The sequence below is a fragment of the Thamnophis sirtalis genome, unplaced genomic scaffold, assembly GCF_051295495.1.
Source record: "Thamnophis sirtalis isolate CommonGarterSnake01/CBP01778 unplaced genomic scaffold, rThaSir2_p1.2 scaffold_1, whole genome shotgun sequence".
Classification (NCBI taxonomy): domain Eukaryota; kingdom Metazoa; phylum Chordata; class Lepidosauria; order Squamata; family Natricidae; genus Thamnophis; species Thamnophis sirtalis.
The window spans coordinates 182,653,028-182,671,471 of NW_028261381.1; the positions used below are offsets into that span (position 1 = coordinate 182,653,028).

Here is an 18,444-nt window from a genome sequence, read left to right on the forward strand (position 1 = left end):
AGAAGAGATTGGACAACCACTTGTACAGTGTGTTAGGGTTCCAAGTAATGCACCCGTAGAAAGTGGAAGTCCGAGGCAGGCAAATTCCTCACAGAACAGTTTTATTGGATACATCATATTGTCATGATTGGTGAAAGCTGACTCTAAAAGTTCCCAGGGCTTTCACCTATTTAAAAGTACAGGTTTCCTCTTTCCCCCAAGTCACCGGTCACGTTGTCCAATCCAGGTGCTGGCTGGTCACTTGGTTACTTGGTTACTTGGCTCCTCTTCTGGCCAGCCACCTGTGAGAACGTCCTTGGTTCCCACAGGAAAGCTACAAAACCCCATCTAATTATTTCCCCCCTCCCTCCATTGTGTGGCAACTCTGAAGCCTCCAAGATGGCTTCTGCCATGCTCACTAGAGGTAAGGCGGTGCAGTGGTTAGAGTGCAGTTATGCAGGCTACTTCAGCTGACTGCTAGCTGCAGTTTGGCAGTTCAAATCTCACTGGCTCAATGTTGACTCAGCCTTCCATCCTTCGGAGGTAGGTAAAATGAGGGGTCAGATTGTTGGGGGCAAGAGGTGGACTCTGTAAACCACTTAGAGAGGGTTGTGAAAGAACTATGAAGTGGGATATAAGTCTAAATGCTATTGCTATTCACATCAGGGTTGACACAGGTTCCTGCCTGAGGAAGGGCCTGGACCTTGAAAGTTCCTTCCCATTCTGTTTTTCTATTTTTCTGTTACTCCAACATGGTGATCATAGCTACTATCAACTGGGGAGCCCTCAGTGAGGTACCAACTTCAGTCCACTTGCTTGGACTTGTGATAAATGCAGTTTTGGACAACTGGAAGGGCATGAAATATACTTAAATTCCCCATGGCTCAACACCTTCCTGAGTTATGTGCTGGAAAGTATTTAAAGGCATAGTTTCCATACAATAAATACCGTCTCTACCACAGGAGAGTTTGAACATAGCCAAGCTTGATGTGGTGGATTATCGGCTGAAGGAGGAGGGGCACCTCTAGGGGAATAAATAGACATTGCAATGTGGAGTCAGTTTGAAGGAGGAAGATCTTCATTCAGACCCTTAGTTCTACATCTGCTTTTTCCCAAAGGAAGGCAGACAGTTTGGCCAGTTTCTTCTAATATGGATGATCGGCCATAAAGTATCTACTTAAGTGTCAAAGGTGCTTTTTCAAGGGGCAACTGGACTTTTCTTTGAAGACATTTCACTTCTCATCCAAGAAGCTTCTTCAGCTATGGTTCCAGGCAATATGGCCGTCTTCTTCTATTTATATTTAAATTTGGGGCAGACTCTTAGAATTAGATCCCACAGATTAGGCCTCCTCCGAATCCCATCCGCCGGCCAGTGTCGACTGGCGACTACCCGGAGGAGAGCCTTCTCTGTGGCTGCTCTGACCCTCTGGAACAAACTCCCTGTGGAGATTCGAACCCTCACCACCCTCCAGGCCTTCCGCAAAGCCCTCAAAACCTGGTTCTTCCAACAGGCCTGGGGCTAAAGAGCTGTTGCCCCCGTCTCGAATGGTATGACTGTTGTGAGTTTTAAATGATATATTGTTATGTTGTTGTTTTTAAATCTTTTGTCTGTATCCCCCTCCCCGATTCGAGTTGTGAGCCGCCCTGAGTCCCCTTCGGGGGAAAAGGGTGGCATATTAATTTAATAAACTGAACTGAACTGAACTGAATTGGGAATATTCAATATCAATGAGTGGAGATGGAGGTGGGGTGGTGATGCCTCTTTCCCAAGACATGAAAGGCTAACACAGTGAACCTTTTCGGCACCACAAAGGGAACATGTGCACATATACACTCATCAGGGTCACAACCCAGAAGAGGAGTGGCCCAGAGGGCATGCGCACACCAGGAAATGAACTTCCAATTTCTGGCACACACTGGCCAGCTGTTCTTATGACTTCTGGCATGCATGCATGCATACTAATCAGCTACACTGCCGCACACACGAAGGTCAGCTGATCACCATGCATGTATGCACGCCAGAAACCCAAAAGAGGAATGGGCGACGCTGCATGTTCTAGGCAACATGGCTCCACAGGTCACTTCGGGCAACCCCACTACCATTTTCTCAGAGCACTAAATGTGGCAGCCCTGAAGTTCCAAAGAAAAAGCTTCATGGTGCTTTACAGCCCTCTCTAAGTGATTTACAGAGTCAGCCTCTTGCCCCCAACAATCTGGGTCCTCATTCCACTGACCTCAGAAGGATGGAAGACAGAATCAACCTTGAGCCAGGTTAGATTTGATCTGCCATACTGCTGGTGATCAGGAGAAGTAGCCTGCAGTACTGCACTCTAATCACTGCACCACCATGGCTCTATGTGCTGGCCACACCCACCCCTGGTTTAGCGAAGGGGTGGGAGTCATGATATGTCATGTGATGATGCCATGAAATTGACACCCCTGGTGTAGAGTTCAAATTAGCCGAACATCTGTACAGATCTAACTGTCTACTTTTAAGCTCCATTGGAAAAAATAGTTTCTTTTTTTAAAACATATTTTTTATTTCCATTTTCATAACATACAACCACATGTATACTATACATAGCCAGTATCATATAGTATTAAATAATGATTACATCAGTTCCTCTTGTCATCAACGCCCCCCAAAATTAAAACCCATTATTAGCTCTTCTGCTCTCCATACACCTCTTTCTTCTACCTTTCTCCTACTTCCTATCTTCCCTCCATCATCTTTCCTACTCTACTTCCCCTTCCTTTCTCCTTCTCCTCTCTCTACATTCCACTCCTCCTTATCCTCATCCTCCCCATCTTCCCCCCTTACCCTCTCTCCTATCCTTCTCTTCCCATCTTTCTTCTCCCTTCTATTTCCCACTCTTCCTCTCATTGGTATATTTCCGCTTCCATATCAATATACTTAACATATCCTAGGATATGTTAGGAAAAAATAGTTTCTAACTTCAGCTCCAGCAATATAAATAAATCAGTCAAAAAGTAAATCAGTCATTCCATTTATTCTTATCTATTCTTACTCATTTGCTTCTATTGATCCCTTTGTCCATTCTTCCTTCTTCATAATATTTGAAGGATAAAAATATTAACAATACCAATGATAAGAAAATATCCATTGATATCTATTTCACATGAACTTATTTATTAATAAATTATGTTTCTGTAGTTGGTTAGAATAAAACAATGTGGCTCATTTAATACTGTAAAACACAATTAAATGAAAAAGTTACTAGAGAACTCAGCAAAGCCTGAGGGATCTATGCAAACAATCATGTTTAAAACACTGAAGCCAACCTGACAAATTTTGAATAACTCTTTTGGCTAAAATAAATGAAGTGAGAAACAGTCATGCTGGAAACTAATATCCACTTCTTTAATATTACTTTTTCCTAAGCTGATCACTGGACCTCTCTGCTGACAATTGGTATTTAAGTGAAATGAAAGGGTGGGTGATCATTTTCGATTAACAGATATATTGTTATCAGGAATAACATTAAATATAACAATATTGCAAAGACAAAATAAAGTTCTCCGCCCCCCACAAATGAGAGATATAAATCAGAGAATGGCAAAGGTAGTTTGTCGGAAGAGACCGGTGAGGTTCTGGGATGACCAATGAAGAGGAAGGAGTAGAGGAAGCAGAGCAGGAGGGAGACCAGGCAGATGTAGGTGAGATCTCGGTTGTTGGCCTTGACGATTGGAGTCTCATGATGTTTACGGAAAATTGCCAGAACTGCCAATGTGATCATAAAGAGAAAAAGAGCCAGAGAAGTTAAAGTGTATCCCGGGGTCTCTTCATCGGAGAGGAAGTGGAGCCTCTTGGAAATGCAGCGGTCCCTGTCCTGGTTGGGATACTGATCTTCTGGGCAGGAGTCACAGTGAGCTGCATCTGAAATCAAGAAATTGAATCTTTGAGCATTATTTCACCCTCTTTATTCCTCCCTCCTTCTACTATGGCATAACTGCCCCCTTTCTGCTATGGAAGATCCACAAAGGAACTGATGGAATGACCCATTGGGCATTTCATGGTTGATGAAACAAGGCAATATGTTCTATATTATTGATGATGCTTCTGTTAGGTTAGACAGAGACATGGATGTGTTCATATGTATAGGGCACTTCCATAATTATTATAGCATTCAGTGTGAGAGAGATTGCCATTTCTTTCCCAATTTTTACTGCAATCAGAAAAAGACTGAAGGATCCGTCAGCGAGAAGTCATACCGTTCCATGTATTCATGCATTATTTTTGTGTTTGTGCCGAGAAGATCTAAATGCAAAAGAGAAAATGAAAATGTCTACTGTGTTTTGTGATAAGGGAAGGTCTCCTTTGCTAATCCAAAGTGATATACAGAGAAATTGATTGCAGTGGGGAGAGAGGAAAGAATGATCTAGAACAGGGGTTTGAAACTCACATCATGACGGCGGCATCACATGATGTGTCAGGACTTTTTCCCCCTTTGCTAACCTGGGTGTGGGCATGGCCAGCATGTGACGCATCCAGCCCATAGGCCGATACTTTGACAGCACTGATCTAGAAGTACCGTAGCACTCTTCACCCAAGTTCTCTGATTTGTAGTTCAAATCTGTTGATTCTGATTTTTTTTGTTTTTGTAGGAGAGGGTTAATAGCAACAGCAATAGCACTTACACTTATATACCGTTTTACCTTGTTTTACAGATCATTCTAAGTGATTTAGAGAGTCAGAGATGGCTGGTGCACGCATGTCTGTTTTTGGCCATTTTTGGACCATTTTCTGGGCCATTTCAAGTCCATTTTGGTCCCAAAAATGGCCTGGTAAACAGTTTAAAAAAACAGGCTGAAAATCACCTGAAAGATGGTATGAAAACCACCCAAAAACGATGTGGAAATAAACTGGAGAATGGCTGTTTTTGTCCATTTTTTGGGCCATTTTGAGGCTGTTTTCCAGTGCTCTGGCACTCACGAAGACCAACTGGCCAGAATGCGCATGCCTGTTTTTTTGCTGGGTTTTTGGCTGTTTTCAGGCCATTTTCTGGGCCATTTTCAGGTCACTTCCTTCCTTTCTTCCAACCATCTTCCTTCTTCAGAATATTTGAAAAGGATAAAAAATATTTCAAAGAGCAGGAGCAGGAAAATATACATTAAGATCTATTTCACATGATTGTGTTTATTAACAAAGCATATTCTCTATGAAGTATATAGACAGCAAAATATGGTAGCTCATTTAAACTGCAGAATTAAAAGAACTCTAATAAACATTTGAATCAAAAAGTTGGTAGGGAATTTGGCAAACACTCAGGGAACAATGCAAACAAACTGTCAGCCTCTGCTTTGCTGTTGCTTCGGCTGCCATGAAACGGGGAGGGAGGGCATGGTATTTGGGAGGGGTTACTCATTGTGCTGGAGGAATGTTCTGGAGTTCAGCTGCTGATCGGACTACGCATGCGTGGGAGTTTCCTGCCAGGACTAACGGCACCGACATTCCATCTTCGTGATGCCTTTTGAAGTTATCTCGCACCTGACACTTGGGAGAATTATGATTGGACTGTAACTGTGATGCCAAGGGGAGGGGAATGGGCTATTCTATATATCAATCGCTTTAGCACCTAAATATTCAGATTTCGCTTCGCTATGCCTTTAATCATTCTTAATTAGTAAAAGTACACTTGATTTCCTCACATGGAGACTTATGGTCTTTCTTTCTTAATTATCTAATGGAGAGGTGCTGACACAAACATGCTTCAACACAACACAACCTAGTGAAACCAACCAAACATATTTTTAAAGCTTGTTTTGATCATAAGAGACATTCAACATCAAAGCATTTTTCCAAGTGGAGAAATGGGGCCTCACTGGGGTGAACTGAGATTAATGAAAAAAGTGAGGGTGATTAGTGGTTGGTCTGTGATTACTCCCATCAGTTGATTTCCAATGATTTAATAAAGTAGCTGCTCTCTCATGTCACAATATTTTTTAGAAATCAAATGCAAAAATGCTCTAAAGTCAAAATAATTTTTTTCAAATCTCTCTGCATAAATCAGAGACTCTTGTGTCTCATTATATTTTCTCTACAATTAAGATGGGGCCTCAGTAGGATAATGTAGCATTTGGGAAAAAAGATACAAGCCAAAAGACCAGCCCCAGAGACCAAAATGGAGAAGATCTCCACGGCCACCATGGACTTCCCTTTGGTGCTCAGGTAAGTGGGGAGGAAGCTGATCCAAACACTGCAAAAGACCAACATGCTGAAAGTAATGAACTTGGCTTCGTTAAAACTGTCAGGCAATTTCCTAGCCAGAAAGGCCACAGAGAAACTGACAAGGGCCAGGAAACCAAGGTAGGCGAGGACTGTATAAAACATCAAAGCCGAGCCTTCGTTACATTCCAAGATGGCCTCTCCAACCAAGGAGTGGAAGTCCATGTTGGGAAATGGTGGAGAGGTTACTAGCCAGGTGGCACAAAGAACAGCTTGGACCAGGGGACAGGCTATAACAATGGAATTGGTCAGTGTTTTTCCTAAGAATTTCTTTGTCTGGTTCCCTGGTTTGGTAGCCATGAAGGCCAGAACCACCATGACAGTTTTTGCCAAGACAGAGGAAACTGCAAGGGAAAAGAAAATGGCAAAGGCAGATTGTCGGAAAAGACAAATGAGTTTTCTGGGTCTCCCAATGAAGAGGAAGGAGCAGAGGAAGCAGAGCAGGAGGGAGACCAGGAGGATGTCGGTAAGATCCCGGTTGTTGGCCTTGACAATTGGTGTATCGTGACATTTAAGGAAAATTGCCAGCACTCCTAACGTGATTGTTGAGAGAGAAAGAGCGAGAGAAGATAAAGCATATCCCAGGGGATCTTCATAGGCAAGGAAGTGGATCTTCTTGGCAATGCAGTGGTCCTTCTCCTTGTTGGGGTATTGGTCTTCTGGACAGGGATCACAGTTTTCAGAATCTGAAATGAAGAGTACTTTGCATTTCATGGAATATCAAAAAGAAGAAATGATCCTTTAATACTGATTATCTTGGGGACAGGTTAGTGTGAGACAATTATGTTTTCACCTTTTTGGGATCAAGTTCTCTACTTTTTATTTTGCAATCTTTTTGCAGAGAAGGGGAGGCAGAAATAGTTAGATGGATCTTCCTATTCTCCAACAAGTCTATCTCGTGGGAGACTGATGGCGCTGACAGAAAAACAAAATCAAAGCTTCAACTTCAAGCCCACTGCTTCATGAAGAGCTTGGTCTCTGGTTTTCTGGATGTAGTTAGACGTAAGAGTAGCAGTAGAAAGTCTAGTTCGGAATTCATGAATTGTGCCCCGAATGTACTACTGCAATGCGCTCTACATGGGGCAGCCTTTGAAGAGTATTTGGAGACTACAACTCGTCCAGAATGCAGCCACGCGAGCGATTGTGGGTGCACCTTGGTACACCCACGTTACACCTATCTTCCGCGAGCTGCACTGGCTGCCTATTGGTCTTCGGATACATTTCAAGGCGCTAGTCGTCATTTATAAAGCCCTTCATGGTATTGGACCTGGGTACGTGAGAGACCGCCTGCTGCCAATTACCTCCAATAGACCGATTAGATCCCACAGATTAGGCCTCCTCCGAATTCCATCCGCCGGCCAATGCACTGGTTACCGATCGGTCTCCGGATACGCTTCAAAGTACTAGTCGTAAGAGACCGCCTTCTGCCAATTACCTCCCACAGACCCGTTAGATCGCACAGGGTCGGCCTCCTCCGGGTTCCGTCTACCAGCCAATGCCATCTGGCTACCACCTGGGGGAGGGCCTTCTCTGTTGCAGCTCCGGTCCTTTGGAATGAACTCCCTGCGGAGATTTGGACCCTCACCCCTCTCCAGGCCTTCCGGAAAGCCATCAAAACCTGGCTGTACCGGCAGGCCTGGGGTTGATGAGTTCCCCTCTCCTCTCGACTTGTATGGCTGTATGACTCTTGTGTATTTTAATTACGTGTATTGTGTTTGTATCCCCTTTCCCCTTTTGAGTTGTTTGCCGCCCTGAGTCCCTCCCGGAGAAGGGCGGCATACAAATAAATTAAATCTTAAATCTTAAATCTTAAATCATGTATCCTCCATTAAATTTCTAAGGAGAAAGGATGGCTTGGGGGTGGGGGGAAGCCAGTTTAGATCCACCAACTGAGATTCTTTTGAAATGCCTGCATATTTTGATGAATGTCAATCTATCAAAAATGTCAACACAATTGATATTTGTTTCTACTGAATGGTTTCCTTGACCCTGGTAGATCTTCACTGAAAGTGTTTTTGTACCTGTCTGATTAGAAATGGTCCCTTCCGGACAAGGCTCACATTGGTAGCAGCAAACCTGCTCCCCCTCTGGAACATTTTTCCTCTCTCCTGCCTGGCACCGTTTCATGCCACACCTGGCAAAGGGCACTTTCTGAAAGAGAAAGGGGAAATGCTTGAGATGACCTAAGCAACTAACATGCTTCCTTTATTTATTTCCATATTCCTCTTTCAATTTTCAGAATAACTTAAAAAGAAGTTGCTCACTACCAGAAACCAGGAGCATCTCCTGGCTGATTCAAATGAATTACTCTCCCAACCCTCCAAGGGATGCTGGAGATTGGAACTAGGACTTCAGCAGCCAAAGGAAGCTTTGATTAAGTTACAGCTTTTCTAAAACAAATAACCAGGAGGATTTAACTGAACGAGAATGATCCATGGAAATCACATAAAAAGAAATACTACAGACGTCTTCAGCAATGCTTCAATTATTCTTTTATATATTTTTCTTTCCATCATTGGAATATTTTCAAAAGCAATGGTTAACTCAATTATAGCAGAAACCAGGAAAAGCTCTTGAGGATTAAGGCCAGTTTCACTCTAAACCACCAATGGATTCTGGGGTTTGGAACTGGGGATTGGCATGCAAAAGAAGGATTGCGAATGGAGCTATTGCTTTTCTGAAGGAAACAGTGATGGAGATCCAGCTGAAGGGGAATGGTCCATGGAAAACACTCTTGGCTGCTCCATCTGCATCCTAGGTTTCAAAAAGAATTTCTTCCTGATCTCCACCCTTTTTGATCTGTCATAAATCAGACCTCAAATATGTTACATGCAAAACAGCTTTTTCTTGAAACGGTTGTCAAAGTTTTCATTCCATAACCTGTTTTCCAGCCAGGGAGATGTTTTGAATCCCCAGAAGAGAATGAGTCTTTTACTGGATTTATTTTACCTTCCATCTCACCTTTTTTGCCCAGACAATTGCATCAGAGTTAATGGTGAAATCATGTCCTGCAGGAGCCCCAGAATCTATTCTTCCAACTTTCACAGGGACAAAAGATTCATTAGGGAGGAGAACCCAGTTGAGAAGATCATAACGAGCAGATCCCAGTCCATCTTCTGTGAAGTAGATTTCATCTCCAGCACTATTGTTGAACTGGACCTTCCTCAAATAGGGAAGAAGCTGAGAGAAAAGAAACCTTCAGAAATTGCTAACACTTTCACACACCTCTAAAAATTTCTTTTCCACACATTGCCTGCCCTGATTTTTGACTTCAATGGATATAGAGGTCCATTCCTTATGCTTTGACACAACCCCACCTCTCAATTTCATGAATTTTTGGCCATGTTGAGTACTGGAATGCATCACACAGAACTGGATGGAATATATTCAGAAAACAATGGACTCAACTTATGCTTAGGGATTTAAAGTAAAATTGAGTGGGAAGGGGAGCAATTTTCATGACCTTTATAACTCAGTTCCAAGCAAAAAGCGCTAGATAACCAATCATAGAAAGATTTAGGGAGTAAAGAGGTAAAGGAAGAAAGAAAAACAAGGTGAACCTAAAATACTAGTATACAAGGGCAAGTATAGTAGACTTGCCATTCCTGAAACTTGGTGGGATGAAGTGACAGAATGTACTGATGGACAGATACAAACAACTCAAAAGAAACAGACCTAACAAAATAGGAAGTGGAGTTGCATTGTATGTTAGAAATCACTTCTTTCTGTACAGAGATTCACAAAGCCAAGGAGTAAAATCTTCTAGAATGCTTATGGGTCAACATAAAAGGAAAAGAGAATGTTGTTGTCATAGGCATAGATTACAGGCCACCGAACACAACATAAATCAAGTCAATATTGTAAACTTCAAAGGAGCTGATTTTAACAAACTCAGAGGGTGCTTGGGAACTATCCCATTGATGAAAATCGTAAAGGGCAAATCAACTCAAGAAGCATGGAAAACTCTGAAAAATACAGTTATAAATGCCCAGTCTAGTTTAATAACACTAAAAAAGAAAAGCAAGGAAAGCAAGGAAATCTAGCATGGTTGCACAAAGAACTCTCAGACTAACTGAAGAAAAAAAAAGGACAAGTACAAATAATGGGAAGAGGGTCACATAACTAAGGCAGAAAAAACAGATCCAGTTAATTACAGGCCAATCAACCTGACATCAATACATGGGAAGATCTTTCAAAAGATAATCAGCCAAGAAATTTGCAAACAACTAGAACAGACAAGGTTATGACCAGAGGCCAACATGGGTTCAGAGAAAACAGATCATGATGAAGTAATTATATTTTATTTTTTGAAAAAAGTAATTAAATTAGTAGATCAGTGAAATGCTGTGGACATAGTATATTTAGATTTCAATAAAGCATTTGAAAAAATAGAACACAACCTGCTTCTTGGCAAGCTAGTAAAATGTGAGATAGACAGCAAAACTACCAGGTGAAGTTTTACTGGCTAACAAATGTAGTCCTCAATGGAACTACGTCTACGTGGAGGGAACAAAAGTGTGTGGCAGCAGCCCAAACAGCCAGTGCAATGCTAGTCTGTATTAATAGAAGGATAGAATGAAATCATGTGAAATTCTAATGTTGCTTTACAAACCTTAGTAAGGCAATAGTTGGAATACTGCATCCAGTTTTGGTTGCCACAATGTAAAAAAAATGTTGAGACTCTCGAAAAAGTGCAGAGAAGAGCAACAAAAATGATTAGGGGACTGGAGGCTAAGACATAAGAAGAATGGTTGCAGGAATTCGGTATGTCTAGTCTAATGAACAGCAGAACTAGAGGTGACAAGATAGCCGTGTTCCAATATTTGAGGGGCTCCTACAAAGACGAGGGAGCCAAACTATTTTCCAAAGCACCAAAAGGCAAGACAAAAAATAATGACTGGAAACTAACCAAGGAGAGAAGAAACATGGAACTTAGGAGAAATTCCCCAACAGTGAAAGCAATCAAACAAGGGAATAGCTTGCTTTCAAAAGTTATGGGTGCGCCATCACTGGAGGCTTTCACAAAGAGGCCAGACAACCATTTGTCTGAGGTGATAGAGGATCTCCTGATTGAACATGGGGTTGGGTTAGAAGACCTCCGACGTCCATTTCAACTCAATTATTTTTTTTGTTTGTTCTACACATGGAGAACTTCATCTCTATGTTAGCTCTAAGGATCTCAGACTGGATTCAAAAACAGAGAGATTACCTGCCATGTCTGGACATATAAGATCCTTTTTCCAAGCCTCATCATGGCTGGTTGTGCTCCTGATCCATGAGTTGCCTGGAGTGCATGTGCCACAGCATAAATGGCATTGTAGATGTTGTAACTTTCACCTGTCATGCTGGTTTCAAAAATGTGAGTTGGCAGACTCTGTACATTCTCCTTTCCAGTACATCGTTCTTGCCCCTCTTGAAGGATCTCTCCTGGTTTGCTGATCAAGCAGCCAAAGGTCAGTTCCCACCAGAAAGGGAGAAAAGTGTCCCCTTGTGGGTTGAAAGGGTCTAAAGATATGAGAAAATGGCTGAATTCTGAGACTTCCCTGGTGTGGTCCCTAAAATGCAAAGCTCCATGATAGGGCTTTATAAATGGCAACATATCTTGATCGTTGATCACATTAAGTTTCCAATAGGATGTAAAGATCCAAACTTTCAGTAATGATGTATGTCTCTGTGTTTCATTAGCAAACATAACCAGCAGTTCATTTGTAATACTACTGTAGTCTCCCAAAAATATAATCACTTCACCTTTAGAGAAGGTGTTTAAAATATGATGCAACATTGGATCAAGAATATTGACAAATTCAAATTTTATTACTTCAGTGAAGGCCAGGCAGATCTCCTTCTCCTTCAGCTTTGGTATCAGGGTTGAGACAAAACGTTCCCCACCGTCATCTTGGTTGGCCACCAACCCAACCCAGTTCCACTGGAAATGCAGGAGCAGCTGGACTAAACCCTCATACTGAGCAGAGTCCTGGGGATTATTCTGGAAGAAGGAAGGATAAACTCTTCTGTCTCCCTGAGTGAACTCAAAGCCGACACCGAGCTGGAGAAAGGGAGAATCTTCTTTCAAAAAGAAAGTGGTGACTTTAGGGTTCCCCATTGTGTATTTTAACATATAAAATAGAAAAATCATTCAACTTTAGAATGGATTACCTAAATCATTCATCCTGGGTGTCTTCCCTCCCCCACAATCCCTTTGTTTTCATCCTTGCCTTCTGTGTGTGCTTAGATTATTTGTGTGCTCCATGCTGTATCCAATGCAGCCTCCTTACCTGTGGGACCTTGAAGAGGCTGAAGATGGAGGCCATCTGCCTGGAGGATTTGGGGTTGTCACCTCCAATGACGGAGAGCAGAGGGTCCTGCCGGTCACATTTATATCCTGGATCCATTCGGCCCCTTGTGGACAGCAGGGAGAGGCTGCATATGAAAACATTCCTCTCCCTCTTCCAATTGTCACAAAAGTTGAATCCAAGGGTGATGTTGGGGAGGAGAAGCAGATCCTTGTTCACCTCCATGACAGCAAACATCAAGGCCAGGAACTGCTGGTAGTTTTTGAGTTGGGCTCTATAATGAGAAAAAGATTGGGGAACATTAGAGGAAATATCTCGTGTGTTTGTGGAGTTGGCCTTGCCTTTATTTCTGTCTGGCCTTGCAGTAGAAAATCCCAAGTTCCATTGGGCTCTTTTGGATCCTTTAAGGATGTTCCTTGATTGCCCTTGGATGGATTTCTGAGAAAAGAGATAAGCCAGGCCACCCTCAACCCAGATCATCTGTTCTCCCTCCCTTCTTCTGAAATCCTCCCCAGTTGCTCCTCTTCCTTCCTAACCATTTTCTTCCTGTCTCAGCAGCTTCTTCAGTTCTGAGCAAAAGACTCCAGTGGGAGGGGGTGTGTGTCACACAGCCCAGATTTACTAAGGACCACTATTCTCCAGCTCTGCTGATTGCAAAGCTCAGAGGGCTTTTTCCTCCTCACAAGATCCACATTGGACCATGATCAAACTTTTCTTTGAGTATACAAATACAAGCTGGGTGGACATGGCCTTGTAGATGACCCTCACTCTGTCCACGACCTTGGAGAACTCATCTCTAATGGTCTAAGTGCCAGAGCCCACTGGAATAACATTGCCAAAAAGGCATTAAAGATTGTTAACCTAATCTTGCGTAGCTTCTTCTCTGGTAATATAGCAATGCTAACCAGAGCATACAAAACATTTGCTAGAACAATTCTTGAATAAAGCTCATCCGTCTGGAACCCACAATGCATATGGGACATTAATACAATTGAGCTAGTCCAGAGATGTTTCAAGAGAAGAGTCCTCCACTCCTCTGCTCACAACAGAATCCCTTATGCCACCAGGCGTGAAATTTTGGGCTTAGACAATTTAGAACTATGCTGCCTTCAATGTGATCTAAGCGTAGTACATAAAATTATCTGCTACAATGTCCTACCTGTCAATGACTTCTTCAGTTTCAAACACAACAAGACATGAGCACACAAAACTACAAACTTAATGTGAACCGCTCCAAAGTTGATTGCAGAGTTTGCAACAGAGTGGTCAATGGTTGGAATGCACTACCTGACTCTGTGGCTCCATCCCCCCACCCCAAAATGTTAACCTTAGACTGTCTACTGTTGGACTCACCCCTTTCCCAAGAGTTCTGTCAGGGGGTGTGAATAAGCACACCAGCATGCCTATCGTCCCTGTTCTAATGTTCCCTTTTATTCGTATCCATTTCAAGTATTCGTCTATACTTATATCTGTTGTCTAATACACCTCCGGGTGAAACTTACGTGATTGAATTAATAAGTGGAAATGGGTCTCCTTGGAAATCTGGTGAGTTGGACCCCACCAAAGTTTGGAGGGGCAAATTCCCTCCAATAATCAGATCACCAGGCCTGTTAATTTCCCAATGATCCTCTTTGCTTAAGAGTTCTTGTAATGCACAGGTGCTTTGAGTCTTCTTAGCAGGAGTTGGAGGCAGGGGGCAGAAGAGCAGGAAGAGGAGTAGGAGAGGCAGCCCAGCCATTCTTCTCACCTTCCCTCCTAGATGAGAAATCAAGTTTTGTGCAGAAGCTGAATTGCAGGGAACATTTGAAATCTCAGCAGAGCTTTAGCACAATAGGAAGCTTCTGTGAAAATTTATCTGATATTTCTTTGTATTAACACATCTGTGTTTTACCATTTTATTTCATCCTATTTGTCCTATTCTGAAATTAGACTATGTGCTGTACTTTATTTAAATGATAAGGCTGAAAGACTAATCCATCAATAAAATACTGTATCAACTATGCTTTCTCTTACCTTTGTCTGGGCTTTGACACAAAGACAGATGAGTCTCACCAACCTCAGAGTTAGCTCTTTGGAAGACAAGGTAGAGCCCTCCACCACTGGGAGAACTCAGAGAATATTTCTTAAAGCAGGTTTAACCTTGGAAGGAGTTTGTGGGTTATAATCCACTGGGGATACATGAAGAATTACTGTTCTTCTGATAATTGGAGGGGAAAGCGATTGTCCTATCTGTTGGGAAGTCAATGTTGTTTGCAGGTCCTCTTAGTGAAAAACATGTTTGTGACTCTTGTAGCTCATCCACAGAGAAGACCGACTTGAGAGCCAAGGTGTAGTTGACCTTTTGAACTACCTGAAAGTGAACACTTTTACACATTAGGGAGTTTGGCCTGTGTTGTAGTATGTTTAGACAGAATAGTTCCTAGTGGGGCATGGTGGCAGTCAGCTTGGCCCTGGTAAGAGTGAGCAATCATGGGAATGTTTAGATGGTTTACTTAAATTTGATCAAAGTCAGACTGGGCAGCCAACAATGAAACAGTAAAAGCTGTAAATGATAAAAAGAGCCTTTGTTTAAAATCTTTATACAATAATTATTTGAAAGGAAACTAGAAAAGGAGAATTAAAACCAGAAAAGAGAGTAATAGCTGGAAGGATGTTGGCATAATCAGGCTTGAGAGACCGTCAGAAGCTCAGGAGTGATGAGGCCAACCAAGAATACAACTGCTCTTGCTAATGCATTTTGCACCAGCTGAAGTTTCAAGGGAAAACCCATGTGAAATGCATTGCAATAGTCCAACTGTCAATGCTGCTTCACTCAGTAACCAAGAAAGAAACCACTCAACTCCATTTTGTAGAATCAAGAGTACTTTTACTGGTTATGAGTAGATAGTAGCTAGGCAAAGCAAGATCGGAGGCAAAAGTGCACCTAATCATACGTATCAATATGTGACCCAAGCCCCTCCCCTTGGTAACCCCAACCCATAATCCAATCCAAACACCCCACAGGTGTCATGCGGGAGACATCTTCAAAAAGCATCATCAGGTTGGTATGCCGGATAGTTGGCTTTGGCGGCAACTCCTCTCTCTGCACCATGCGCAGTAGATGCTGACAGGATTTTGGAACACAGAACAAAATGAACCTGCTTGGAAAACAAGTGCATAACGACCCAAATCACAGTATTTCCTTGACTCCCCAGGAATTCAACAATGAAATCCATAGATATTTCTTCCCACGGTGCCTCCGGATGGGCCATGCCTTGGAGCAGGCCCTGGGGTTTCCCTGGTGAGCGCTTCACAGCAGCACATGGGGGGCAACTGGCCACATAAGACTCAATGTCCTTCTTCAATGACGGCCACCAAAATTGCCTTTTTTTGGGGGGGGGGTTGTCATTGAATAAATCTGAGGTTTCAGAAGTTTTACTCCAGGAAGAATGTCAATGCTGCAATCAGTGGCACGGTGTGAGGGTAATTTATCAGATGACTTTTCACTGAAAACATCTTTTAGGTCCCAATATTCTTTTGGGATTTTCTCTTCCCCCTCAATTTTTTTCTTGCCCCCTGGCTGCCAGGTTGGGGTCAGCGTCACTCTGTTTGGGAGCCCCCCTCTCCTTTAGGGGGTGTAGCAGATCGGATGCGTATCAACCCTTTCCTCCAATTGATGTGTGGATTCCATTTGGGCAACCATGGTAAGCCTAAGATAAGAGGCCGGTCCATCCCTGGAGCTATAATAAAACTTATTGAGTCTTGATGAGTTCCCATCCACATGTCTATTGGCTCAGTCACGAAATGGGCGGGGCTCCCTCCAGCTATTGAGCCGTCCAACTGGCAAAAAGCAATTGGGACCTTCAAGGTTTTTAGTCTTAGGCCCAATTTTTCCACTACTTCGGGGCTAACGATGCAACATGTGCAACCTGAATCTAAAAGAGCTAGCATTTTCTCTTGCGCTCCAGTAGAGGACACTTTAAGTTCCACTGGGATAGTCATGGGCCCCGATCGGGAGCTTACTATGACGATCGTCATCAGATTCGGTTTCCCTTTCCTCCAATGAGGAGGGTGTTTCCTCTTCCTCTGGGACAGGGTGGATTTGCGGATGAGACTCGAATGCCTTCATGGCAGTCTCCCTCCTCCTCCCAGGTGGTTTCTCTGGCCTCCTCTCCCCCCTAATAGAGGGCCTTGGGCTCATCTTGGTGTGGCAGTTTACTCTTTGGAGCCCCTCCTTCCCACAACTGAAGGAGATGAGCAACCTGGGCTTGCTTGCAGACCCACTTTTCCCTCCTTTAGGAGCTCCTTGGGGGGGGGGTTGGGGGGTAGCCTTCTCTCTCCCACTATCTTCACTATGATTGCCACGGACTAAATCAATCTCCATCTCCACAGCCAGTTCATAACAGAGCTACAATTTGGGGGGAAACCCCCTGTTTACACAGTTCTTGTTTCCCTGGGTAAAGGTTTTAATTTTAGTTCTTGTTTGTCGCTCTGTGAGCGAATCATCAAAGTATTTACTCAGGGCAGCCATAAATCTTTTGTAGTCTCTCAGTGGGGGAGGGGAGTCAGCATCATGCAGGGCCTTCATCCAAATGGCTGCCTTATTTTCCAATGCCATAATAATTTTTCTTACCTTGGCCTCTCCAATAAAAATTTCATCTCCGAACTGTTGCATGTAATTCCACAGCTGCCTGAGAGAAACCAATAAATCTTTTGATTCTCCCCCAGACTTCACACCCTGGGGGGAGGCTTTAGCCATCCGATGTCTGCAGGGGGCCCTCCCCTTCTTGAAATGTTTCTGGCTGTTGTCAGTGGGGTCGTGGCTGAGTCATTTCGATCAGTTCCACCTTCAGCTGCCCCCGGCTTCACTCAGGCAGAGCAATCCCTCTACAGACCTCTCCTCTGTTCCATGGAGATCGGCTACTTTTCCAGGGTCATGGCAGAAATGTTGCCTCTCCCAAGCCTCTGCAAATAGCTTCATGAGGATCTCCTCATCTTCCCCCTGGTCGCTGCCTTGCTGGGACATTTTCCGGGCGTGTGTGTGTAGGAATTGGGTGCACTCCCCTTGGAAGTTATCAGCTCCGGGATTAGTGCGAGATGAGATCTTGCTTAATGTCCGGGCTGTTTCGCTCAGTAACCAAGAAAGAAACCACTCAACTCCATTTTGTAGAATCAAGAGTACTTTTACTGGTTATGAGTAGATAGTAGCTAGGCCAAGCAAGATCTGAGGCAAAAGCGCGTGTAATCATAGATATCAATATGTGACCCAATCACCTCCCCTTGGTAACCCCATCCCATAGTCCAATGCAAACACCCCACAGATGTCATGTGGGAGACATCTTCAAAAATCATCATCAGGTTGGTATGCCGTATAGTTGGCCTTGGCGGCAACCTCTCTCTCTACCACATGTGCAGTAGATGGAGAGAACAACTCCCTTATTACAGTCTCTCATGCACAGAATACTTCCCTCACCCAAATACCATGCCCCCCTCCCCGTTTCAATGGCAGCCCAAAAGAAAGCAGCAAAACAGAGGCTGACACCCCTGTTCTTTGGCAAGATGCTGAAGCATTGTAGCAATACAATCTCGACAATAAGTAAAGCAGTTATTTCATCTGAACAGTGGTATGATTTCTCATACTTCCTAAAGTACAGCTCACTACTACCATGCCCCATTAGCACCCATTCTATCTGAACATACTATGACATAGGCCAAACTCCATCTTGTCTGCAAGTGTTCACTTTCAGATAGTTCAAAAAGTCAACTTCACTTTTATTCCCAAATCCATTTGCTCTGTGGATTAGCAGCAACATGTTTTTCCCTGCCTGGTGTGCAAACAACATCCATTGCCCAATAGGACAATTGCTTTCCCCTCCAATTATTAGAAGAATAGTAATTCTTAAAGTATCCCTGGTGGATTTTAACCCGCAGAAATCTTCCTAGGTT

At 43.2% G+C, this 18,444-nt stretch overlaps 1 protein-coding gene across 1 annotated transcript; it reads right to left on the reverse strand.

Moving 5' to 3' along the window:
- Positions 1 to 6,007: 6,007 nt before the first annotated feature.
- Positions 6,008 to 17,524, reverse strand: LOC148049969 (vomeronasal type-2 receptor 26-like). Its single transcript, XM_087705924.1, has 10 exons — positions 17,394 to 17,524; positions 17,132 to 17,189; positions 14,710 to 14,869; positions 14,533 to 14,618; positions 13,288 to 13,340; positions 12,739 to 12,793; positions 11,564 to 12,152; positions 9,188 to 9,264; positions 8,248 to 8,377; positions 6,008 to 6,912 (listed from the first exon to the last, which is right to left on the reverse strand). The coding sequence occupies exons 1-10, from the start codon at positions 17,522 to 17,524 to the stop codon at positions 6,008 to 6,010; spliced, it is 2,244 nt and encodes a 747-aa protein (XP_087562050.1).
- Positions 17,525 to 18,444: the final 920 nt, after the last annotated feature.